Genomic DNA, 26,411 nt, shown 5'->3' with positions numbered 1-26,411 from the left:
CCGACAAGCACACAAGTCTCAGAAAGTAGCATAAATTCCAAACTGAGAACATTCACATCTTTTGTATTTTTATTACATTCATTTTCATTACATTTATTCCCTCCCCGAATAAACAAGGAAAAGTCACCACACCCTTTGCTCCTCTGGATGCTGGAGATCTGCAGTAAAATGACTGCAGTAGTTCTCTGATCCTCAGCATTCCACTACACTGCCCCACCCCCTGCCCCAAAACTACCTCATGCTTTATGTTAACTCAAACACCAACACAGGACACACAGCTACAGCCTGAAAGGGCTCTCTAGGGATGAATGGCACACACAGCAGTAGCCCCGCAGACGGGGCACAAGCGTGCAGCATGAGGAAAGCACTGGACACATGACAGCATGCTCAAAGTAGAGGATGACGTTCAGAGAAGCTATACCCCAGTTCATGGCATCTTGGCTCTTCTTACCCTCCTTTCACATCTGCATTTAATCGTTTGACCCTTGAGGTGGGCTGGCACCTGGAAGCCACTTTGGCTGAGCCTCTGAATAGATGAGGAAGCCTGTGAAGGTGATGTACTTGCCGTGGTTGCTGTAGGCACCATAGCCATCATGCTGGTGGCTGTAGAGCCAAACGGTGTCCCCGTATTGCAGAGGCAGCATGATGCTCTGGCTCTGCATTTCACGCCTCTTGGAGTGGTTGTCATCATAGATCATGGCCTGCACCTCATTGTGGTTCTTCATCAGTTTCACTGACATGGTCTTAAAGGGCATTTTGCCAATGGTGAAGGAGAAATAGTATGCACCAGGTATGCGGCATGTGAAGATGCCAGTGGAGGAATTGAAATCTTTTCCAATATTCACAAACTCTGTATCAAATGTGATTGGCTCGTGCTGGGTTTGCTTCTCATCTGTCCCCAGGAGACTTTGTGAGCGGGCAACAGAAAATGCAGAGCGAGGGTCTTGTACCCTGCTTGGTTGGTCAGACAACACGTGCCGCTGGGAAGCTTCGTTTTGCTCTCTGGGAAGTTGCTGAATTGTGTGAGGGTGTGGCCCGAGCTCTTGAGAGCTAAGAGCATTCTGGAAGAAGGCAGAGGTGTCTGGATAGATCAGGTAGCCATTGAAAGTTGTATAGGGGCCCACATTGCTGTAAAGAGCGTACTTGGGATCTCCATGTAAACGCAGCCAAACTGTGTCCCCGTAGTCAAGCTGCAGCATGGCACTCTGGCTGGCCACCTTCCGTTCCTTGCGGTGATGTTCGTCATACACAATTACCTGCACCTCATTCTTGTTTCTCATCAGCATGACAGACAGGTTTTTCTTTGGGTATTTCCCAACAGTGAAGGAGAAGTAGTAGGCTCCTGGGATCCGGCAGCGGAACAATCCAGTCTTGGGGTCAAAATCATTGCCAATATTCACATACACTTTGTCAAAGGTAATCACCATCTCAGAGCTCCCTTCCATGCTGCTGGTTCTGGCCACAGAGAAAGCAGAGCGAAATTCAGCACTGGTGTCTGCTGGGAAGCCATCTGTAGGAAGAAAAATCATCCAGCAAAGGAGGCCAAAGATAATCTGAATGTTCAGTGTCATCATTGTATCTGGAAGAAAAAAGAAGCATATTTTAGCAGGAATTTACAGCTCACACACCAGCTGAAATCCAGACCTGAATATTGCTAAATAAACACGATGAGCTATGTCCAAATACTGAGAAATTTCCAGTGTGTTCTCTGGGCCGTGTATAGCACCACACCACAGTTCAGATCCCAGCACCATTTCTATATTTTTGTAGTGAGAGCTGGACCTTTTTTAACCTGTACTCACGGGAAGAAAAAGAATCTTCTCCTTTGAAAGCCCAACTATCCTACAGCTTGTCTGCAAAACACCATGTTGCTCACACTGCAGAGGGATCTCAGAGCCTGCTGGGGCTTTGCCAGAGCTCCCTTTTGTTGTGCCTTTTTTTATTCATAAGACCAAGGATGAAACAAAGCCTTACACAAACCCTGTATTATACAACTGAGACACAGCTGAGGGGCAGGGAGAAGAGGACATATGCTCTAGAGATTCCCATGCAGATGCCATTGCCTCGCAGTGCAGTAGCTGTTTCACAGGATATGGAAGATGGAAGCCAAGTAAGTTGTTAGATCCCATTATTCCAACATGAATCTGCGAAAAGTATGTAGAAATATAAAGAAGAAGGAATGTATAGGGAAGGAATACAATTGAGAAAATTACTGAAATAATAAAAAAAATAGAAGGAAAACAAAATGGTAAGAAAAAGGAAAGTCTCCTAAAGTGTACAATTCCTGAGAGAGAACTAAAATACCAAAAATGGGGAAACAACTCCCTAAATGGATAACAGACCAGACATAAAAACTTCTTTGACCCATAAAAAAGTTGGGAGCTAATAGGATTTTCTGCTTCTATTTTCTGTGAATTTCTTTTTTTTGGACTGAGGCCAAAAATTATCTATTAGTGCTTTCAGGCTAGAAACAAAACTGCCAGTCATTCCAGTGAGAAGCTTCTCTTTCTGTCACCTCTCTGTGCTTATTAAAATATCATTCAGGCTAGGAGGCAACTGCCTGGTTTACAGTCTGCTCCATCTGTCACCCCAAAACTGGTGCCTTGCCAGCCTGCAAACAATGAATTCACAGACCGGCAGAACAGAAGCAAAACATGCAACTCATTGTGGGGGGGAGGGCTGAAGACAAATCCTGCATTAAAAAAGATAAAGGGGTAAATATTTGAATCATCTGAGATGGCCTAGTAAGGCAAACAGAATGCACATAGACTGTGAGGTGGCAATGGGATCCTACTTTGGTGAGACATAATACCTAGAATCACTCACCAGGAGCAATTCAGCTTGATCTCTGCTCTTTCACACTTGAGAAAAAAAACTGAAATCTGAGGATTTAATATATAAGAACTCAAGAATAAATTAGATTCTGAATTACATGAAAATGCCACACTGGCAAAGCTCAAAAGAAATATCCATCCATGTCCCAATTTTACCTTAGATCACTTCTCTCACAGACATCTGTAGCAGCGCTCTCAGCTTAAGCAGGCTTATAAATTTGTTGGTGAAGGGCTGAGCAAGGAGAGTTTGCTGTTCAGTGGAGCAAGGACAGGCTGCTGATCAGTGATAACACTGAGCAAGGATAACACTGGTCTTCTTAGTGCTGAAGAATGCTGAGACCAGCTTGACCAAACTCTCACCCCCACCCACAAGGACATGCAAGACTGAGGGTCTCTGACTGAGGCTGGAAGCAGCAAGGATGTGCAGGTCCTGATTTGGAAGCGAGGGTCAGAAGTGTTGAAGAGAAGAAACTAAAAAGCTGTCAACACATTTTTCAGCAGAAAGCATGTTTTGCTAAGTAAGGCTGAGCACACATCATTTTAAAAATGCCTATTTTGAATGCATATTAAAGTCAACCACTTTATACTATAAAAGGCCAGTGTCACTTTTGCATAGCAAAGACTTCTAGCATACCTCCCTAAGGTGTGTGAAGATCCTTCCCTTCAGTGAGGACACTCCTCAAGGTTATTCCTTGAGGCTGAACAAAAGAGATTTTCCCAGTTGTTGGTGTGGGTAAGTAACATCAATCTCTCCTTAGCAATTATTCTGCTATCTTGAATATAATTGCTTTAATATAATTGCTTCAAAAACAGTGCACTAAATCAGTAGTAACAGCGATCCATACTGTGTAGTAAATATTTCTGATTAAGCTTTCCCCCCTAATCATTATTATTATAAATAAATTTAAATAAATAAATGCTATTTATATAAATATATCTGGTTTGCCATCCTTAATTCTGCAGGATGAATTTGTATAAAACCTCAATTACACCCGTGTAACTCTATAGAGATAAACCATTGACTAGGTCTGGGGCTAGGATTGTATCCAGCTGTACCTCGGCTCCTCTCTCAGAAGGAATTTAAAAAGTAAGGGAGTCCTTCCTGTACCTTGTGGCTTTTGTTTTTGAAGGGAGAGCTTCTCTAATAAACCTTGTCTGAAGTTCTCATTCTGCCTGCAACATCTCAGTATTTTCCTCCATGCCCCTGAATTCAGAATGTTTTTCTTGATCTAGCCTGCTCCTCCAGGCCAACATGGGCAACACTGAAGGTTGCTGAGAGAGCTGACTGATGTCATTTTGCTGCCACTCTCTATCATCTTTGAAAGGTGATTGAGATCAGAGGAGGTCTCTGGTAACTGGAAAAAAGCAAATGTGGCATCCATCTTTAAAAAGGATAAGTGATATTACCTGAGAAATTACAGGGTGGTTGACCAGTTAGCCCCTCACTTTGGTCCCTGGGAAAATCATGGGGTGTTCTTCTTAGGACGTATTTTTAGTCAAAGGACATGTAATTTAGCACACATTTTTTAATTGAGCATAGACTAATCAAACTGATTGTCTTGTGGGAAGAGATCAGTGGATGTCACATGCATTTTAGCAAGGCTTTTGCTTCAGTCTCCCAGAACATTCCTCTATCCAAACTGTGATGTTCGATAAGTGGACTACTAGAAAAGTGAAAAACTGACTGGATTACCAGGCTTGAGAACTAGTGTTTAATGTTTAATTTCAGATGTCCTCTTCAGTATTATTTATCAATGTCCTGAAAACCAGAATGTCCACTGATCAAGACTGCAGATGACACCAAAACAGATAGTTGATCAACATACTTGGAGGCACAGCTGCTGTTCAGAGGGACCCAGACAGACTGGTGGAATGGACTGAAAAGAAATTCAGTGACGATAAATGCAAAACACTGTACCTGAATGGACTAACCTGTGTGTTGGTACAGAATGCTGTCTGACTGGTTGAGAGTCTGTCTGAAAAGGATCTGAAAAGGATCTAGGGGTCCAGGAGAACAGTAATTTGTACCTGAGATAGTGCTGTGCCCTGCAGGTACTGAAGGCTTACAGCACTCTGGTGTGCAGAACAGAACACAGCTAGGAACCGCAGACTGTAATTATTCCTCTTCAGCTGGCACTTGATGGCACTTGAGTGACTCCAGGAGAGGTCAAGGTCTGATGCTTGAGGCTGAGGTCTGATGTACCTGCCTGATGAGGAAAAGCTGATTGACCTGGGCTTGTTCAGCATGGAAAAGAGAAAACTTTGGGGGGGATCTAGTAGCAGCCTTCCAGTGCCTATAGTGGTTCCTGACAGTGCGAGGTACTGCACTGATGAGCATGGTGGAAGAACAACAGACAATGATCATAAAATCCAAAGTGGAAGAGTCAGACCGGATCTAAGCAAAATAAGTCCATGATGAGGCAACTAAGAATGTAAGAGTTTGCCCAAAGAGACTGCCAGATCTCCATCCTTTGAAGTTTACCAACAAGACTAGATTAAGCTGTGTGCAACCTGGTCTGCACTGTGTTGGCTTTGCTTTCAGCAGGAACTTGGCCTAGAGACTTCCTATGTCATGATTCCTGATTCTGTAACTGAATCTCATAGCTACTGTCTTCTTGCTGTTAAAATTCACTTCCTAGTAAACCTAGCCATGGCACTTACATGGAATTAACCAGCTAACAGTAAGTCTAACAGACAGATTACTTTCCACCTAGCAAATTGAAGCATTTTCAATGAAATTGTTAATCCATAGCTAAGTGTCATGCATCTGCTTCCATGCTGTCTTTGTTTTTCCTGACTTTGTAGTTTATGTGTTCCTCAGGGCAATGGCTGTCTCTCTTCTCTTGTCAGTACAGCATTTAGCTACTGCTGCCATTTAAACAATACTAATAGACCCTAATATCCACCAAGAACTAAATACCAAACTGTCACACTCGTGAGCTCAGCCTTTAGTTCAGCAGTAATATCTTTGCAGAGTGCTACATACAGCTTGGCAGGCCCATTCCAGCTTCCAGCTTAGAAAACCAAGCCCTAAAGGCAAACTTAAAGGGGCTATTAGATGTTCCTAATTCATACTCATTCATTGTTATTCTAGTGATCACCATGGTGTGGCTGCATGGAGAACCAGGATGACTGTGACATGGCTGCATGCTCTTGAGATAACAAATGACAGGAAAGGATTTGGCATTTGCATTTTTAGCAACAAGCCTGTTTCTCTGAAATGTTGCCTGTACTACAGACGTTGTTCAGCATATCCAGGAGTCAGGGGGGATACTGAAAGCACATCACTGCTGGCCAAAAAGCACAGAAAGACCAAACAGACAAAGCTTAATAAAGTGTGCAGTGAATCTGACCTTATGATCCTTCAAATGTCCATTATCCTTGTTTCTGTTTGAAAGCTAATTTCTCTACAATAAGGTCACTTATTAAACATTGGATCACTCAGTTGCAAAGACCCTCTGCTGCTGCTGTCTCTTATTTATTAGCTCTTTCCAAAAGCAAGTAATTTAAATAAGGCAGTTAATTATGCTACACTTCCATTAGCAAGTTGTTTCCTTGACAGCTCCCACTCACCACTTCCAGCACTATTTAGGTTCTTTTAAAAATAATTTACAAAGTATCTACTAACTGCCTCTCACACTAAACCAGTCTAAGAATAATTTGCCAATCATTAGGAAGACACATCCAGCTACAGGGGTGCCATAAACAGAGGCCACTCGTGACAGCTTTTGGACTTGAGTATTGTCATAGTAATTCTGAAAGATAAAGCTGCCAAAATGCCCTGTTCCTGGCCAAAAAATTGTTTCTGGTGCCCAAGTCTCTTTTACTGGTTTAGTTTTCTTCTGGCAGGGAAGATACAGCACCGGAGATGTGAAGCTGGCCATGGACACTGTGGCATCAGCCTTGGATTAATGCTATGATCAAAGTTTTAAAACTGAAGAGTGAAGTGAAAGACCCAGGCTAGAGATGAAAAGTGGGTCTTCAGCATGTGGCAGCTGTGTTATTCTCATTACATTTACGCACAAATCAGGGCCCTTTCTCCTGTACCCTGCCATTCCTTATTGTCCCAACACCACAGAAGCATGAAATGAAGCTAAGCAGATCCAAGGGATAAATTAGGTAGGCTACTGCTTTTACTTCAGGCAGTACCAGCAGGGACAGCAGCCCACAGAGAAGTCAAGAAACTAATTTTGGAATAGGAGGCACAAAACACATGACGCAGCTAAACAATTCTCAGAGACACTGGCATTAAATTAGTGACCTGAAAAAAAAAGGGACTGAACTGGTGGTACTGACTCACATAGGAGAATAAGAGCTGCAAAACTTTCTTGAAAAGAAAGTCAGAACTCACCATTTGCATGACCCAGGAAATTTTAATAGCTTTGAGTTTGCTGGAGGTGATTTTTCTGTCCTGGAACAGAATCAATCCACCAGTGAAAAGATGATTAGTTTTATTCTTCTATTGAGACACATGGATTTACAAAAGGACATTCAACAATAGAAAGGTCACCCCATTTCTACACTTGCAGGACAGACCTACTTCTGATACCCACAAGGGTTTTCTTTTCATTCCAAAATATTAATTATCCAGATTCCCTAGTCCTACCTTATGCAAGAGTTCTTTAATTTCAGTGGGAGTTTTGCCAGGAATATTGCTGAAGAATGAGATATGAAACAAAACTGAAGCAGTACAGTTGGATCAGCTGTTACTAAAAGGTTTTTTAAATCCTGTAAGCTGCAAGAGCAAAGCCTTGTTCTCCCTAGCTCTCACCCTAATATTTAAGGACAGCTGCAAATGTTTCAATTATTTGAATCAGTGAAAGTCTGTGTAATGAACATCCTTCTTGGACTATAGTTAGCAAGATTTCTTCTCCCAAGATACCACATACTGTCTGTTCCACTCATCCAATACAGATTAAGAGCATCAGATAATGATGCAAATGCATCAGTTCTTCCAACATCAAAGAGAAATTAATTGTAGCACATCCTCAAAAGCAAAATCTGTGTAAGAGTACATGAGTAACAAAATCAGTGATTCACTTATGGCTCTGGCCTTTCTCTGCTTTTGATGAACATGGTTATTTTTATTAACTCTGGCACAATCCTGGGAGGTAAAACATTGTCTGAAGCATTCAGGATGCCTTTGGAAACTGTATGTCACACCTTGAATGACAGACATATATTATGGCATTAATATAGAAAGTGCTTAATTTTGAATGTTTCCCTGAGTCAAGGGAGAGTCCTTTAACATAATAAACCAGCTTCTATGTACTCAAAGATCTGTGGAAAGGCAAAAATTGTTTACAAGTGCCTCAACTCCAGCCATACTCAGGAAAAGGAAGACTTTTTGGAGAGACTTTTTTGGTAGAAGCAACTACCGTTACTTTGCATTTCAGAATATGATTAAACCTGCTGTTTCAAACAAAGCCCTAATGACTCTATTTAAGCTAAAATTATGTTATGTGAAATGATGTAAATTCACTGACCAAAATAAAAACATGACAGTTCTGACATTATGATTTTTCTTCTTTAACATCATGTAAGAAAATTTCTCATACACATTTGATGTGCCAGGGTGGCAATGGCATTTGCCTTTTTGACTACCATTATATTTAAAAATATATTAATTTAGACAAAATGGTGTTTTAGTAGAGAATATGGCTGAATAATATTCAGCCATAGGTGGGAGCAAGAACTTATTCCAAAAAACTGATGCTTTAAGATGTAATAATTTTTTACATCCTTTTCTAAATGAACACATTACACAAGTCCAACTCTCCACCATGTACACACTGCTCAAGAAAACAGGACTAAAACTTCAAAGTAAAGAAACATACTCTAACACAGGCCAGAAGTGGAAGAAAACAGTGCTAGAACATTTGAGTTTAAACTGTAGTTCATAAAATGTGTTGAATACTGTGAAGTTGTTTTGTACATGCAGTTAAATCAACTGTTGATCAGCAATCACTGAAATCACACCAGCAATAAACAGTGAAAAAAACCAGCCCTTGGTGGGAAGGAGTTCAGTGACAAACAGCTTCTGTGAAAGCAAAAGCCAGAGGAGACTGGAAACCACATCCTGAGAAAACTAAAAGTCTCTTGCTGTGCAGTGTTTATTTAACATTGTTACCTTTAGACATATAAAACTGAGACTATTTAAACAGTTGGAATTTCACATGGATCCCATTACAGTTACAGTAATGACAAAGTTAAACCTTCTCTTTTCTCACCCCCAAACATAATTTCCTTTTTTAACCTGGTTTATGTGTGCATTTCTTTTTCCTGGTGTGCATAAGAGATGCTGAGACTGTAGAATAAGGGTTTATTGTAGTATTTCATATCTCCAAGCAGGAATCATATTGCTGCAGCACCAGAAGGCAGATCACACTGGCATAAAGGATTAACAAAGAGTCTGGCCTGGAATACCAGGAGGTATTTTGATAGGCAAAAGAAAGTATCTGACACTTTGGCAGCAAATACCATAAGGATCTCAGTTAAGAGAGTGAGAGAGGAAGGCTCCTCTTCCTCCTGTAGCAGGAGGACTTACCCACAAAAGTCCTGGGGTTCTTGTGCCCGTGAAGGTAAAACCATATGAAGCAAAAGGACACTGGCAGAGAGACTGTACCAGCAACAGACCTATTGGGGTGATAGACACTTATGAGAAAGAATGCTGAGTACAAGCAGTGCAATTCAGGCTATTCTAATGTGAAATTATTCTTTAAAAATGAACAAGACTTATTTACAGGGTTTTTATTTTAAACTTCTCACCTGGCTTAAGATACTTAAATTTAGGGACCTCTGTGGACCTATGCAATAGTTTGCTTCAGTGCAGCTGAATTAATATTTTCATTCTCCCGTCATGCTCACAAGAAGATGAGGTTCCTGGACTATTCTCAGAGTTGATGCTGTATTTGTCAATTTTCTTTTAATGCTTAGTTGTAACAAATACTTAGAGACATTAAAGGTCATCAAGATGAGAGTAAATATTCCAGTTAAACACAGGCTGCACAGGCTCTCCCTCTTGTTCCCTGCTGCCTTCCACTTTCATTCACATTCCCAGTCATCCAGCAGCACACTCTGGCACCACCAGTTGGGCAAAATCTTGCAGTGATTCTTGCATGTTCTTCTCTCATTTCCTCAGTAAGAATGAAAACAACAGTTAATAGTAGGTTTATTTGTCCAGGAACTAATAGGAACCTGTGGTACCTGAGCCCCAAAATGATGTAGCAAATAGGGAAGCAATTTTGACTGTCTATACATGACAGGAGTTGCAACTTTTGTATTACACCTTCCTGTTGAAGACTGTTGTCCTGGAAATTGTGATGACGTTACAAGAGATACTGGAACCTTGTGCTGTGCTCTCAAGGCTTGTTCATTGTCCTCTCTGTAATGGTTTTGTATCCTCAATCTTCCTCCGGTGAGTTTGTGCTCCTGCACTTTGTATCACCCAATATATGATTTTAATTTAACTGCAATGTGAGGTCCTAATCAAACAAAGAACAAGTTTTAGATTTTTCTTTTCTGTTGTCTTTTATAGTTGCATAGCCACATCTGCTCTCTCTTTCTCACTTCAGTGGGCAAATAATCATCATTTTTTCCTGGAATTCTGCACCTGCAGAAGTTGTTTTCAAACCCCTCCCCCTCTTACTGGAATGCTGCCCTCCAGTCATTTCTCTAAGACCTGCCACATCACCCACCTGAGTAAAAGACAGAGGAAATATACTGGTTCTTTCTGGTTAATCATCAAATCTCAAGTTAGGATAAACCTGTGGAGTCCAGCAGTGGTCTCCTATGGGAACTAATAGATAGCTGAGTACCAGCTGGGATTACATGTCATGACAACAAAAACCATTTTTCTATCATTGTTATGTCTGAACTCACTGTCTGGTATGAGCTGATTTAGCAATCCAAAAATTTTTACAAGTTGGGTAAATCTGGTCTCCATCTTGACTACCTGCAGTTAACAGAAAATTTCCAGAAAGGATAAGATTAGTTTTACTTTGCTTGATAAATCAACTTCTAACACTATGTTTTACCAATGAAAACATTGCTTTGGTCATTTTATCCATCAAAGGCTACACTAAATATACTCTGAGAAAACATCACATGCTACTGACTACTGTTTTCTGACAGCAGACTTTGCAAATCTATCTGAAAAAACCTCTCCATGTACTGGGGCATTTTCTTACAGGAATGCTGCTTTCCTTGTGAGTTTTTTTAGCGTGTCTTGACAGGTAAGTCAGGAAAACATGCTGTCTTTTAACATCTGCCATCACACTCAGCCAAAACCCTCATTTCTTTTTTTGCCCTGCTGTTTCATTACTGTAAAGAAACTCAGAGAATACTGAACTGCACTGCAGTGCTGGTCTACACTGTCAGCATACGACAACATCTCAATTTGGAAATTCACTGAGCTCTAGTTTAGTGAAGAAGATGATTAAAGGCATTAAGATCCATGTATCTTTCATCTCTGCTCTGGCACTTTCATTTCTGCCCCTCCTCCTGCTGGGTCAGGACACAGACCTGGAGCCAGAGAACAAGCATCATGCACTCAGCAGAGGTCAGCATTATTCCAGAATGAAAACTCTGTGTGGGAAAAAAGGGGTGTCAGTCAAACTCCACATATGCTAATAATTTTTTTTCTGGTCCTGTTCTCCAACTGTCCAACTGGATCATAGAATCATGAAATGATTTGGGTTGGAAGAGACCTTAAAAATCACCTAGTTCCAAATCTCTGCCATGGGAGGGACACCTTCCATTAGACCAGGTTGCTCAGGGTCCAATCAACCTGGCCTTGAGCACTTCCAAGGACAGACATTCACAACCTCACTGGGAAACCTGTTCCAGTGCTTCATCACCCTCACAGGAAAGAATTTCTTCTGATTATCCATGATAATCCTGTTGCTTTTGTACCCAGTGAATTGGTAGACAGATCAAGAAACAATCACTGAAAGAATAATTACTGCCTGGGACTACCCTCATTTTTGTTACCAGAAAGTTGAGATACCTTGAGATAGAGAGTTCCCCTGGTATGGAACTGAAGTTCTTGATGAACATTGAAATTCTTCAATACACATACTGACCTTCAATATCAATTGTTTTTAATGAATCAGATTTATCCGATAGTTGACCGACTAGCACTCTTTCTTTTATATCTACATATACACAATTAAAAGCAGCAAAGTAAACCAGCAGGGTTAGTAGTTTTCATGTTTATTAATACTGACACTTCACAATCAGCAATGTGTACTTCCCCATTTTCAGTGGTCTTACCTGCCAAATCCCTTGTGACCAGACCTCTCTGAGGAAGATCTATAGACATCTGGAACCTGAGTTCTTTCAATTTTTTAGCCGTTTTACTAGCAATTATTTTTCAGAAGACTATAGCTGTTGCAAATGAGGCAACCCAAGGCTGTGAATTGATATTTTATATCTTCAGGAAGACCACAGCTTCTGCTCCCACTTTTAAAACATTCAGTATATTTTGGTCCATTGATTTAATCAGCTTGTCATCTCTTCCAACAGAGAACTGTCAAGTTCCTCCCCAACACCCTGCATAAATCAAGTTTTCACTTCACAAGTTTTTGAACCTGGATTTTTCTGTGACAATCTGACACAGAGGTGCCGCTGCCTACAAGGCAGAATCTAAGGCCCTGGATGGAAGGACAGAGAGACGCATTCCTGAACAACGCTCTCAATACACACATACCTTTACAAGGCTTTTCCAAGATCTGTTTTCTTGCTTTATATTGCTTCCAGTATTAAAAAAAATGTCGCTCTCCTCCTAATGGCAGCAGAAATACTTGCGTGACCATTTCTGTAAAATTCCATCTGCACCAGGGAGCTGTTGGTAAAAGGCTTTGGCACTGCCATCAAAAAGCGCTGCTGGGCACTGCTGTTCACTCATCAGCTCCTCATTCACAGAGAGGAAGCGCTCAGTGCCTGTCAAGTGCTCACAGATTCCCGGCTTATCTCTGTGACCAGCCAGTTTTCTCCCAGGCAAAATTGCCTTTGACAGCTTGAAGCCGATGCCTCTGATTTTGCTTATAGGAAAAAAAATTTGTTAAAATACTGAAATAACAACTGCAGCAATGCATTGGCAGGTTTTACCTGACTTCTAGATTCTAGTCGGACATAATATAAAGAACATAAAGGATATGGCTGCTCTGAACCCTGCTATGCAGATGCTCCATTTAAAGCAGGCTTGGATAGCATTACTTTGCATTAAGTACGCAGCTCATACTGAAAGAAGAGCCATTTGCAACAGCCTACACAATTTCCTCACAGCCACACCGAGAAATTCCAGTCATGCACCCTAAACCCAAACATTCGTATTCAGTTCGTATTTCAAGACAGTGCTTCCTCTATTCAAATTCTTTCAGTCCCCTACCTTCCTTGTAGCTACTTCCGTCTAACACCTCTCCTTTTCAAGATAATTACCAACATTTTCCACCAGGAGAAACATTCACCATCTGCAGAACCCCCTCCAGCATGTTCACTGTTTTTCTGCACAGCCTGTCTCAGATTTCCTCACAAATTTCCTGGAGAATAACTCTCTCACCTTGTTGTCTCCTCCTAATAGTAAAAATTGGGATTTTTTTACATTAGCTATATTTGCTTTATCTCCTTCCAGAATCACTTTGTTCCAAAGCTAAATTGCCTTTAGCACTGGATCAGAGCAAGTCTTCTTTTGGATACCCTTTGTGCCTCTCAAATAAAAACTGTTTCATACACTCATCAGAGAAGTAAAGACAGCAAGGATGGGAAGAGGAATGATGAAATAAACTCAGGCAAAGCAGTACAAGCTGATGTCAAGCACTGCTCAGTCCTTGGGTGGAAGGGATGTGAATTCACTTTGAAATATCTGGGGCATTAAGTGGCTGGCTTTCTAAGCATATAATTATTTTTGCCAAGGTGTTCCAGCAGTAATGGAAGATGGGAGGAGGGGAAAAATCCATCACTGCTTATATAGTGCCACAGTTTGTGCTCATGTGTCCCAGAGTAAATAAAAAATGAGAATTACCATCAATTTATGGATAATTCCAGTGTAAGAGTGTTTAAATTACATGAGATTATTATGCTAATATGTTCACTGAGCAACAGCCCCATGAAAACAGGCCACTAAAAAGTGCAGCTGAACTCTTCATTTTCTCCTTGTCTTGTTCATTCAACACAGATTCTTTCCAGCAGTTGCTTTGCAGCGTTTTAGTCCTAGGGAGTACCTGTTTTCACAGAAAAAAATTCCCTATTGCCTGCTTGGTATGAAAACACTTCCACTCCTCCCAGTGTGTCTTTAACTTCTTTAAGAGTTTTTCTTTTTGTCTGAGTGAAAAGGTCTAAAGCCTGAGGAGAGAGAAAAATCCCTCTCCCTTAGAGGATTAAAAAATTATTTGGTTGGACTCAGAATGTGTTCTATTCAGGATCTTATGAGCAGCCCACCACTTCAGCATCCGAAAGTGTTGATCATTGCTCTCTTTCTTCTTTCTACCCGTCTCCTCACAGAGATCCAGGATTTTTCACCATGCACAGGGGACTGTCTGTTCCATTTATATTAAACAATATATGTTAAACCATGAATACTACAGGACCTAGATTTTCTCTCCCTGGATAAATGCCTAAAAATAAAAATCATAGGACTATGATTTGTTTTATTCCTATTCTGAATTCCACTATATTATTTCATTTTACCTCTAAAAACCATTTTTGGACTATACTCTTCATTCGAGGAATAAAATACTAGAAAAGTTTGTATTTTCAGTTCAGATAATTTTACTAATTGCTAATCCAAATTAAATTTTCTTATTCCATAGTATTGTTTTCAGAATTCATAGACTCAATCAAGCATCTGCTCCCAGGAAATCAGAATGTCCCATTCCTTCCCTTTTCTTTCAAAAAGAGAGACCTTTTCTCACTGTCTTCTAGTAAGCTCTTACTCTTCTTTCAGGGTCTTTTCAAGAAGAGCTGGTCTGTTGTCTTGGTGCTGTTCTATCCCTGGATATCAGGCAAACATCAGAACAGGACCAGTAGACTTCTTTTATTTCATTCACATGAAATGATCACCTTCATAAAATGATAGAAGAATGGTCTAGAGGAGAACTTAAGACATTAAACAGTCCAAAGTGCTTTCCCATTGTAGGATCACTAGCCTTACTTGATTCCTCACAGAAAATTGTGTAACCTGTTCTCAAAGTATCTTCAGAACCTCCCTATATCAAATATTCAACTGTTTTTATTATCCTTGGTCCTAGAAAATTATTTTTGTCATTTAAAATAGTCATCCTTTGTGTTGCTCCTTGCTTTCTGCTCCATCCACCATGAGCCCAAAGAAAAGACCACTCCCCTCTCTATTCTTTGTCTGAAGACTGTTATATTCACCTGTAAACTCCTGGTCTAAAAATTACAGTTACCTCAAATAATCTTGCAGGTCACATTTTTCTGACCTTTGACAAGTCCTGCCACCCTCCTCTGGACTCCCTCTGATTGAATTGCACCGTCTCAAAGTGCAACAACCAAAACTTAGCACAGCCCCCAAGCTGAGGCTTTGGCCTCAGAGCAAAAGGATTGCTTTGTGTCTTCCAGGCTTCCATGTCTTTTACATATCCGAGCAAGATGTTTGCCTTTATTTGCAGCAGCACGACATTGACTCATGCTCAGCTTATGATCTATCATTACAGATTCTTTTCTGTGGAGTCGCAACCTAGTCATTTACTTCTGGCTTGTGCTTATCTGGTTTGTAATTTCTGCCTTATAACAGTAATACCTTGTATTTATCCCTACTGAATTTCATTCACCTCTTTTCCTAGAAGGTCTTCCAATTAATTGGAAAAAAATCTGAATTCTAGTATTTTCCCTCAGCATATTTCTAGTGTCACAGTTTTATGTGCCTGGAAAATGGGATATACCCACTTCTTATATTAACATTCAGGTCCTCTAAGAAAACACTGAATAAAAGCAGATCCAGGACACCCCAATGCAGCTACTGTCAGTGTTAAGCAACTTGTGGCTTCTTGGAAGGACTGGCACATACTAAAAGCATATGGGCATATAAGCATATGAGCTCTGAATCTTCTGATATTTAAAGAATATCTGCCTGTTCAGACAATCATGTTTACCCAGTTTATAGCCTCCTTCACCTGCTATGCCCCATGCCTCACCAAAACAAATATTTGCTATTAATGTGCAACCATAATCAAGAATCTCAATTTTTTCATTAAAAAACCCATAACCTAAATGAAATCTCTCATTCTTATTCTACAGGTAGCCTTTAATATGTAAACTGAACAGAAGCCCATTTTGTTAGAACCTGCTGGAATACTGAAAAAATAATTGGGAATAATCTCTTCATAAATGTAGGGATATGATAGAAATGTCCTAATTTATTACATTCACTGTAGTTACATCAGCAGCATAGGCTTCAAGGGCAGCACCAAGGTAGCTGGTTGATTTCAATGGACTGAACATCTCCTCTACTCTTGACCAATGACTGCAGGATCTTTTCCTTGGAGCATAAATGCCAGCCATGACAGTCACAAGCAGGCACACCACAGACAGTAAGTCTTTGTGTACATTGGAATAAAGATGATCTGGTATTCCCCCTGACAACAAAGACTTAACTCTCTCATCTAGCCCTGACTGTTATTCCAGTAGTCATTACCACAGGGCCCCCAGATTCTTTAACCCAATATAGACAGTTTTCCTGGCACTGTGACTGAGGCCCTGGCACAGCAGAAAACATGCATGGTGCAAATTAACCAGCTGGAGGGTAAAGAAGGAGAAATTACAAATTTTCCTTGTTTCCCAATGGGGCCCTAGTAATCAGTTATTAGCCCCTGGAGTAGTCACTTACTGCTTGCTCTGTGATCATCTGATTCTGGCAGTGTTACCTCTGCTGGAAACCTCAGACCTTTGATTAGATGCAGCAGGAATTCCTCCTTTGTTCTCTAACCTGTCTGGAGGAAGCATGGAACTAGAGAGAAGCTTTACAGGGACAAGAAAGAACCCAGGGATAGACTTGGTATTCACAGAGCACCAGCAGCACAGCAGTTGTGTAGTACTGGCTTATCTCATTTGAACATCACACAGATTTCCTTATCCATGAGAGGGTCAAAGCAAAAGGTGCAGAAAAGTTGAAAGAAGAAACAAAAAGACAGGAAAACCAAAAAAGTCCTGACTTCACTTCCGCTTGGTTTGGTTGGCCAATGGGATCTACAGTAAATTTCTGAGTGCCAGATGAGAAGTAAGAGGCTTTTAATTTCTACTGGGTGAAAATTAGAGCCAGGGTATTTCAAATACTGTAAGATGAACAATCAAATTGCTAAGCCTTAATGTGTCTTCCAAGATAGTACAAAGAACCTCACCCCTATAGACTAGTCAGTAAACTGTAATTCAGTGGAACATAATTTTCCTTAACTGTGCACCTTGGAGTACAATTCATACTTCATTCTTTGGTGATTTAAAAATACTTAAAATTTAAAAATACTTTGGTGGCTGCATGAAGAGTTCAGGAGTAAAACCCACCAAATCCTAACATCTGACCTTAGATGCGGATAACAAAGCCCTAGACTTCAGCACCTGTATGACTATAGCAATTTTAAACCTTATTTTTCTCTCTATTCTTTTGCCTAAAATTCAATGCAGAGATGAGTATCTCTTGGAGGGAGACATTTCTCAGCTGAAAATACTATATTTTCAGAGGTATCACCTCCTTGGAAATCTGCTATCACCACCAGTACCAGTTCATTTCATTGCTTTCTGCCTTCACCATAAGAATAGGTGAAATTCTGGCACAGTGACACTGGGGTGATCACTCAGAGGCTTACTGCCTGTCCACTTTCTGCTAGCACTGGCCTCTTTTTGTTTTGCTCTTTGCATTACAGGGTTCTCTGCACAGAAGGTTAAAACTATCTTGTCTGTTTACACCTTTGACATATTATTTTTCTTTGTCTGCCTGTGTTCATCTAGGTTACTACTTGATACAAGAGTAAGTCTTCCAAGAGCTGGTGATGAACAGGCAGCCTTGCTGCTCTTCCAAAATACACCTTTTATTAAAATGGAGACTATAAAAGCTATCATACACTACATGACTACAGGTCACAAGACAGTTATCCTGTTTTTTCACAAGTATAGCTGCTGCCATTGTGGGCCCACCCAGTCTTCTGTACTTGAAAAATACGAATGGTTCACAGTTCACGAATGGAGAGCACAGCACAAAAGAAAGATGATTACACAAGTAAAATATAAACAACGACAACACAACTAAAACATAAATAACAACAAAGGGTTCTGAGTTTTGGCGCCAAATCTCTGGTTCCAATGTATTTTATTTCTGCATCTCTTTCTTCACCTACAAAACAGCAAATGTCTATAACACCAACCAATTTTCGGATTTAAACCAATTCTATATTGGAGCTATGGGCTCTCCCTCATGGTAACCAAATGCCCTCTGAAGGCATTGCTTCTTCCAGACAGAAAATACAAAACTCATCTATAGAGTCTACTCCATAAACCATTCAGCACTTTGAATTATAGCTTTTTAGAGAGAAACAGAAGGAATGCACAGGTTAATGCTGCTCTACTGGGAATCCGCATTCTTCCTTGACATACCTCCTAGTGCTACAAATTAACCCTTAAAAATGTCTAGGCAAGCAAACAGCTGCCATATGCCAAGATAGGATTGCAGCCTCACTGGCGAAGTGTTTCAAACTCTTGTTACACATCATGTCCCTGGAGAAGAGAAACTGCAGAAGGTTGCAATAGCATCAGAATGAATAATTGAAGCTCGGCTCATTCAGTATGTGCATAAACTGAAGGGTCACAATGCTGCCTTCTAGTCAGCTGGCAGCGCAGAAACTCACCAGTGTCTAATAGAAACATCATCTGGAGATACCGACCTACTTCTCTGGGAGCTTTTACAGAGTGGGTTGAGGAGATGACAGTGGGATGGCCAAGTACACAGAGGATTAAATCATATTATCTAACAGAAAATCGCACATAACAGAATCAGTTGCATACGCTACTCTTGGAAAAACCCTCGGGACTTTGTTCCACTGAGAAACCAGAGATTCGTGCAAAATTAATGTTATTTCCCCCCTGAGAAACTGTCCCTGTGGGAATTTGCCAGGATGCTCTTCACCATGGCGAGTCCTTGGGAGGTTTTCCTACCTCGTCTCCATGACAAAGTGGGGCCAAAATTTTATACCCTTTCCCACATAAACTCTACAGCCATTTAATATTGGGAATGATAGGTGTGAGGGAGGATAACTCGGGCATTCCTGCTGTTGTCCAGCCGCTCGGTGGGAACGGAGGGAGCGCAGCCCGCCCGGGCGGCCGCCCACGCCCTGCCCACCGCCCCGAGGGCCACGGGCCGGGACACCGCAGGGAGCCCCGAGCGAGCCCCCCTTCTCCAGAGCCCCGACGGTCCCTCCGCTCCGCACCGGCGGCCGCCCCTCAGGAGCCGCCGGGGCCAGGCCCGCCCGCGGCCCCGCTCCCATCGCCCCTGTCCGAGCGGGGGATCCCATCTCAAAGCCCGGCCCTGCGGGTGCAGCCCGGCCCCAGCGGCGGCGGCTCCCCCGGCACGGTACCTGCTGCGCCCCGCGGCGGCGGCTCCGCGGCGGCGGGGTCTGAGGTGCGGAGCGCGGTGCGGAGCGGGGCCGCGGCGCTGCCTGCGCACTGACAGCTCGGGAGCCGCGGCGGCGGAGGGGGCCGGGGCTGGGAGGGGGCCTCGGGCACCCGGGGCTCCGGCGCCGAATCAGTGACGGGAGGAGGGCCCGGGGGCGGGCGGGAGCGGGGAAGGGGAGGGGGCGGCGGGGCGAGGGGCTTGGAGCCCCCGTCACCGCCGCAGCCCGGGCCGCCTCCGGGAGGCGCCGGCGCCCGCGGGCGCTGCGGGCCGGGGGGGCGTGTGGGCGCCCACAAGGGCAGGGGTGACCGAGAGATGCGGCGCTGTGAGACAGCCGGGCCGAGCTCCCCGCTCCTTCCCGGGAGGAGAGGGCGCTGGGGACGGGTGCCGCGGGATGATGCCCTTCATGCGGCACAGCGGCGGCTGAGCGAGGCGGCAGAGCTGCCGGTGCCGCTCCCCGCCCGGGGCACGGGGCAGCGGGGTGGGAGCGCCCGCACCGCCGTGCGGCGGCAGCGCCCTCCGGTCCCGGGCTGAGGCAGCCGGGACGGGGCTCCCGCCCCCGGTCAGGCCGATGAGGGAGCGCAAACAGCCTTAGCTAGACCAAAGGATGTGACTGCGGTAAGCGACAGGCTTTTGGCTACCCAAGATCATGTTCATGTCTGATCTTCTGCTCTGGAGATTTGTGAGTCCCAAAGCATGTCTGCAGACTAACTGTGTTATTTGGTTTATCAAAAGCTTGTATCTCTTTCTAGAAAGCTTGCCTTGCCTTAGATCATCACCTAACAACAACAAGGCTACTGCTTATTCCTTTGAAGGCTGACATTGATTTTTGCTGACAGCAAAATAGTAGGCTTTTCACATTCCTGATCTGAGTTGAAGAGGAAATTTGGGGTTTTGTAAAGATGTTTATTGTTAACCCTGTTGTTGACTTCCAAAAAGAAGATTTAAAGATGTGGATGTTTAAAAAGTGTTCTGGCTCCCCAACAGTAAAGGTCTTTTACCTTTCAACACCCACTTGCTATAGGAGGAATTTAAATGCTAGTGTACTCACTCAGAGTACAGATGGGGCACCTAGCAATGTTTCCCCTTGTGGATTGTCCAGCCATTGTTGCCCTGTGTTGGCATGCTCTGCTATCCAATCTCCATATCCAGTTACCCTCTTGTGGGAGACACCAGGACTTTCTCCTGTTACAGCCGCAAGACACATTTGAATCAGTTTTCACATAAGACATGTACCAGTCACAAGGCTGATTCTTACAGTAGACAGAAAATGGAAAAAGAAAAGAAACCAAAAAGCTTTCTTCTTAGAGGAAGAGGACTGACAGATGAGATGACCATAAAGTAATTTACTCTTTGGTGCGAGGATGCAATTTATGGCATAACAAGAACTTCCTACTGCTCAATAGCTTGTCAATGTGGTGTGCATATCATATTAAATACCTGCCATCCTGCCAATCCTCCCTAGCTCTGTACCCACCAAACGCTGCATTGTTCCTATGTTATATCTTCTCCTTCCCTCCTACAGGGCGAAACAAAGGCGTCGGTGACAGGCAGAATGAGACATGAGAGAGTTAGAGACTAACCCTCCTGGGGGTCTGTCAGCTGAGCAGAGTGTATCCTGGATGGGCTCACATCCAGCTGATACTGCTGGCTAAACATATTTTGTGCTCTCTTAACAGCTTCTTTACACATTTCAAAGGACAGATTACTCAACACTCAGTTCACTGCTTCTGGAGGGATGAATGGACCACTGACTCCCAGGATATGAGAATGCTCATCTTGGACATAAACTAGACAAATGTATTCCTTTTAATCATCTAGCAATGATCGTGGTGATGAGTAATTATCAACAGTATGATAAACTGTCCTTCTAAATACCTATGTTGCATCGGGATCAAAGTGATTGTGTACTGGGATATTATGATATTATATATATTATAAGTATAAAAAATAGATGTGTAGTTTGCATTGTCCTCTGCCAGTCCAGATGAGCTGTGCTCTGCCAGTGCTGCTGACTCTGCCAGTTTTTCTTTCTCCATGGGGCAGTGCTAGTACATGCCTCCTCTGCCCCAGCTGAGGAAAGGCAGAGGGCTGTGAAGAGAACTGTACTTCCACCCAGTAGCAGCTAGTGGATTTGCTATATCTCCTTGGAAAAGTGCTAAAACAGAGCAGAGCTGCCTTATCTGTGGGTTCCCAGGAAAGAGGCAGAAGGTAGAGGTTTTGTGGGGGGAAAGGAACACATTTCCCGAAAAAGGGGAGTGGAAAAAGACCTTCTAGTCCCACCACATACTGTTGCCTTCATTGCAGTTGATAGTCCTCCCCACAAGGACATGAAGCCCCATGGGTGCATTGGAATGCTTTTTTGTGTTAGTATTTTGAAAATTCTCATGGCATATCTCATTAATAAATGGCAGCTTTGGAAGTATAAGAATCAGTGTTATAAAGTTCAAGACTGTGAAAGAGAATGCTTATATTTATTCTAAATGAAGCTGTTGAATTGCAGTTATTTGCAGTTATTCACTCCTTTTTCACACATTCACTTACAGTCACAAGCACCAAGATGTGTGTGTATGTGGTCTGCCCAGGACTCTGTGTGCATGTATGTGTGTGACACAGAGGACAGGGGACAGTAGCTCCTGAGTCCTTGGGATGCTCCTTAGGTTTGTCTTGATCAGGCACAACAAACCACAATTTTGACAAGCTATTTTATGACCCCTGGGGGTCAAGATATCATGGCATGACTATGAACTCAGTTTTGCGTTTTTCATCCTCCCTAATTCTTGTGCAAGGCTGCTGCCCATCATCTTTATTTTCTCATTCTGTATTGCTGCCTTCCTGTTGAGAGAAAATGGGCCATCTTTGCTGTGACTGTGTCAGAGCCCATACCTTCTGGTCTTGATGTATGCATATTCCTTATTACCTGCTTTATTGCTGTTGCTTGTATCCTTGTTAAAAAATATGTGCCATATTTTTAAGCCTTGATTTTTATTGTATCACTGTAAAGATAAAAAATGACAAAGTAAGTAGTGATTCAAACAAGCCTAAAAAGGATTAAAAAGAATACAGAATACTTCAAGAATATATAGACTCACTAATACGTAAACCAACTTACAGTGGGACAGTGTAAGACTAAAAGAAATAAACCTCTGTGGTGCACATGTCAAAAAAATTGCATTAGGCTGCTGCTGCTTACTGATTTATAACGAACCTGGAAATGGAATGATCAGCTCTTAGCAGATGTTATCACTTGACTTACAGTGAAGTCTCTCAACAGCAAAGGACATCATTAATGACTATCATGAGTGAGTAACTTAAATGGTTTTTTTGAGACCCCTTAAAAATTTTTTTGAGACCCCACTTGCAAATACTGTTCTTGGAAATGAAGGGATTTGGTGAGCTTTGTTTTGGTTTGTTTCTTTTCATGGTCTGGGTTTCTATGATTCTGAATAGCTTACTTAAGAGAGATATGTGTACCATTTCCCTTAGAAGAATTTAAAGCTTGAGCCTTGAGGGTCATTGATCATACCAGGTGTCTGGAGTGTGTTGTAATGGCAGAAAACCAAGTGTAGAGAAATTTTGTGTTGAAATTTGGAGTATCTCCATCTAGAAAGGTAGATCAGAGGGCAACTATGATCACATCTCTGGAGGAGCAATTCTGTGCCACGTGCTTGAATGAGCAGGGAACAACAACTGTGATCACTACTGGACATGCTGTTTTCCTTTTCTTGCCAGTTGAGAGAGATGCTGGGTGCATGTGGTGCTTGCCAGCAGAAATGCAGTGTAAGTTACGTTCACGTGATTGAAGTGCAATTCTGCATACAGTGAGAGCATATTTCTTGTACAGAGAGAGAATATTTCTTGAAAGGCTACATTGGGAATTGCTGGCAGGGGCCACAGAGAAAATAGCACCAGGAAAGCATAGAGAGGCTGAAATCTTTGTGACTGATAGGCAAAAATAATCTGGTAAACACTCAACTTGTTGAATAGGTATTAGACTCCCAGCAAGACACCTACTGAAGAACTTGTCTGTCAGTATGTAACAGAAAATTTCAGGGGATAGCTGATGGCAGTTCTTGCAAGAAGGTGAGCAATAGCTGCTGGTGACTCCATGAAAAAAAAGAACAGGTGAAGCCAACAGCACAGAGATAACAGGACAGAATGCTGCAATTTTAATGCACTTGACAGACACAAATGCTGATCTTTCCACCAGAGAAGCAGCCAGGAACACAAAAAAATTGACAATGGAAGAATGTAGAAAAATGTATTTTGAACTCAGTGTATGGGACACAATAAGGTGTGAAAGAATTTAGAGAAATATTTCACTTGTTTGTCTCCTAGAGCCTGAGAAGAAAAATAATAAAATACAATTCTTGATGATAAAGAGAATTTTGATATAACTGACAACACAGGGCTGTCAGAATGATTCTCTGTCTAGAATGTTGAGGGTTCACATAACCTGTGTGGGAAGGAAGGTGTGGTATAATTCCCTGAAACTTGAAGTTCTGACAAGCATTGCACAATGACCAGACATGAAAAGAATGTCAAAATTCTCCTGGAAGAAATGAAGTATTTTCCCTTGTATTTGAAGAAGTTGACATATGTCAGAGAGATGTACAACTCTGAATTCCGCTGGGACACCTGCAGACACATCTATAGGTCTAGTATAAACTCAACAAGAGATTGCCTGACACCACAGTCAAATCTATCTCACCCGGTTAGGAGAAACAAGCAAGCAAGCAAGCAAACCAACAAAACCACTTTACAAACAACAAGCACTTTAAAACAGTTTGCCTAACAAGAAATTAGTTCCTGTCCAACTACCAAGGAAGAAAACCATCTTTACAGCTATAGGCTTCCCCTTTCTCTTACAGTCTTTGTCCTTTTTCCTTATAAATATTCTGGAAAATTTATTCTGTTTATTCCATTCCATCACATATCAATAGGATACAAATTAAATATCATAACTAAGACTTTAATGCCTATATTCAGTAATATTGACCCAGTATCAGCTTCTAAAGATGAAGATCAGGTATCATATGCAAGCAGGAAACCTTAACAGTACCATTGTAATTGGATCCATTTGGAATGCCAAATAAAACCCTAAAATTTGTAGATGGCAGCTACATAAGCAGAGAAGCAATTATTTCCTTAATGCATAAATATTTTAACGAAAATGATATCCACTGACGTCTAAGTTCAAAGTTTTTTTAGTGATAATAAAATTTGCCTATTAAAACTCACTGATTTTTTTAATAAAACTGTTTTTCATATCCAAATGAAGACAGTATAGCTCTCTGTTTTAGGCTCATAATAAAACTATTTTGACATCTTCCTTTCCACTGTGTGTATCTATATCTATATATCTCTGTTTTTCCTGCATGTCCCTTGAATTAAATTCTGAATTATGTGGGCATTTATCCACAACAGCTAAAATTACTTTTCATCTCTGAGCTTTGTTCCTAAAAATCTGAATATTAAACCCTCATCTTCACTCTAAGAGACTAATCAGAACATGTGTCAAAGAAGCTGAGAAAAATCTTTACAAGGTTGATCAGTCTTTTCAGTAACTAAGTTCTTCAATGTTTCTATTTGAAAATGTGCATATTCTCAGAATTCCAACATATTCCTCATTTCTATATGCATTTGAGTTTTCACATTTTTCAAATTCTGTAAATTCACACATTTTTACTACTATCAGCTCACCTTTAGGGACCCTTTAGATTTAAGAACTCTCCTTATTAGTTGAAATTATAGAACAAACACATTGCCAAGCTATTTTTACCAATAACATTCTTGGAAATTCTGAACCTCTATGAATAAAACTGAATAAATGTAATCAGCACTGGTCTGAGCAGTAACCTCTAACCTTCTGCATTGTTTTCTTGCCCCTTAATTGTGTTCTTAAATGTTTCTGAGTACATAGACTGCCATGTGGTAATGCACATTAAGAAATGGATATGTCCGAAAAATAGTCAAAGAAGAAAAGAAAATGCAATTCATTACCTGGATGAGGTTCCTGGTCCTGTTCATTGCACACTTCCACAAACTATTGCCCTGGCATCTGTCAGAAATTAGACATGGGCAAGGACAGCCTAAGGCAGTTGAAGAAATATTTGTCAACCAGCATCCTCAAGCACATACACAGCCTGCTGCAAACACCATGTTAAGTCTCTTCACAGGGCCTATACAAACCTGGCTGTGCTTAGGTAGTTCCTTCAACTGTCTTAAATGTCAGTAAAATCCCCCTTTCTCTAAATCTAAGCACAGGCCAATAATCCTATATAAACAACCCAGCTCTTCAAGATAGCCTTTTTCACTTCCACGGTTCTCAATTTAGCACTTAACTGTGTCTGTTGAAATAAGCTACCAGTCTGCATGTGTGATAAGTCACATTATTTTGAGTGAATTATGACACAACAGAAGTGTCTGCAGTAAATCACCCATCTACACTACCCTGCCCACTCAACAGAACACAGCCATAAATTCTCATTTCTTGAGTGATGATTTCTTCACTATTTTTTATTTCAAACAGTGCTGGAAAATAGCAGCTTCCTATTTTCATTCCCTGTTAAAGCCAACTTTGATTGAAGCCCAGATCTTCATAACAAAGTCCAAGCTGTTTACTACATGTATGTTTCTGAAAAGAATCAGTGATCAGAGAGCAGCAGTGTCCTCAACTCATTAAAAAAAAGAACAGCATATATTTTGAAGACAACTTCTACATTTGGAAACCACCTTCCTTGTCACTCTTGAGACAGGTGCTATGGAAGATGGCTCCAAGTTGGTTTTATCATCTAAAAGTATTTTTTCTTCAAAAATTTTCCTACCCAACTGCTATCTGTGTGAAGTTTTACGTATATAACTCAACAGACAGAAGAAGGTACTTTTGTCGTTCCATCTGTGCCAGGTCCTTTGTCTGCAAACAATGAGCTTTGCTGTTTGAATAAAAATATTGTCCTGAT

At 41.6% G+C, this 26,411-nt stretch overlaps 1 protein-coding gene across 2 annotated transcripts; it reads right to left on the bottom strand.

The window, feature by feature from the left end:
- Positions 1-57: 57 nt before the first annotated feature.
- C1QTNF4 (C1q and TNF related 4) lies at positions 58-19,492 on the bottom strand. 2 transcript variants are annotated; one of them, XM_066321077.1, is made up of 2 exons: positions 19,415-19,492; positions 58-1,579 (listed from the first exon to the last, which is right to left on the bottom strand). In XM_066321077.1, exon 2 carries the CDS (start codon positions 1,572-1,574, stop codon positions 471-473), a length of 1,104 nt encoding a protein of 367 aa, XP_066177174.1. In that variant the 5' UTR covers positions 1,575-1,579; positions 19,415-19,492; the 3' UTR covers positions 58-470. The 2 variants fall into 2 exon arrangements, with proteins under 2 accessions (XP_066177174.1, XP_066177173.1); XM_066321076.1 differs by lacking the exon at positions 19,415-19,492 and adding an exon at positions 4,863-4,967.
- Positions 19,493-26,411: the final 6,919 nt, after the last annotated feature.

This window comes from Sylvia atricapilla, chromosome 6, assembly GCF_009819655.1.
Source record: "Sylvia atricapilla isolate bSylAtr1 chromosome 6, bSylAtr1.pri, whole genome shotgun sequence".
NCBI lineage: Eukaryota > Metazoa > Chordata > Aves > Passeriformes > Sylviidae > Sylvia > Sylvia atricapilla.
Note: the sequence above shows the minus strand (reverse complement) of the source record. Positions and strands in the feature narration are given on the sequence as shown.

Bases quoted from the DNA above. Each gene is read 5' to 3' on its own strand.
- C1QTNF4 (XM_066321077.1), bottom strand. From the start codon at position 1,574: ATGATGACACTGAACATTCAGATTATCTTTGGCCTCCTTTGCTGGATG.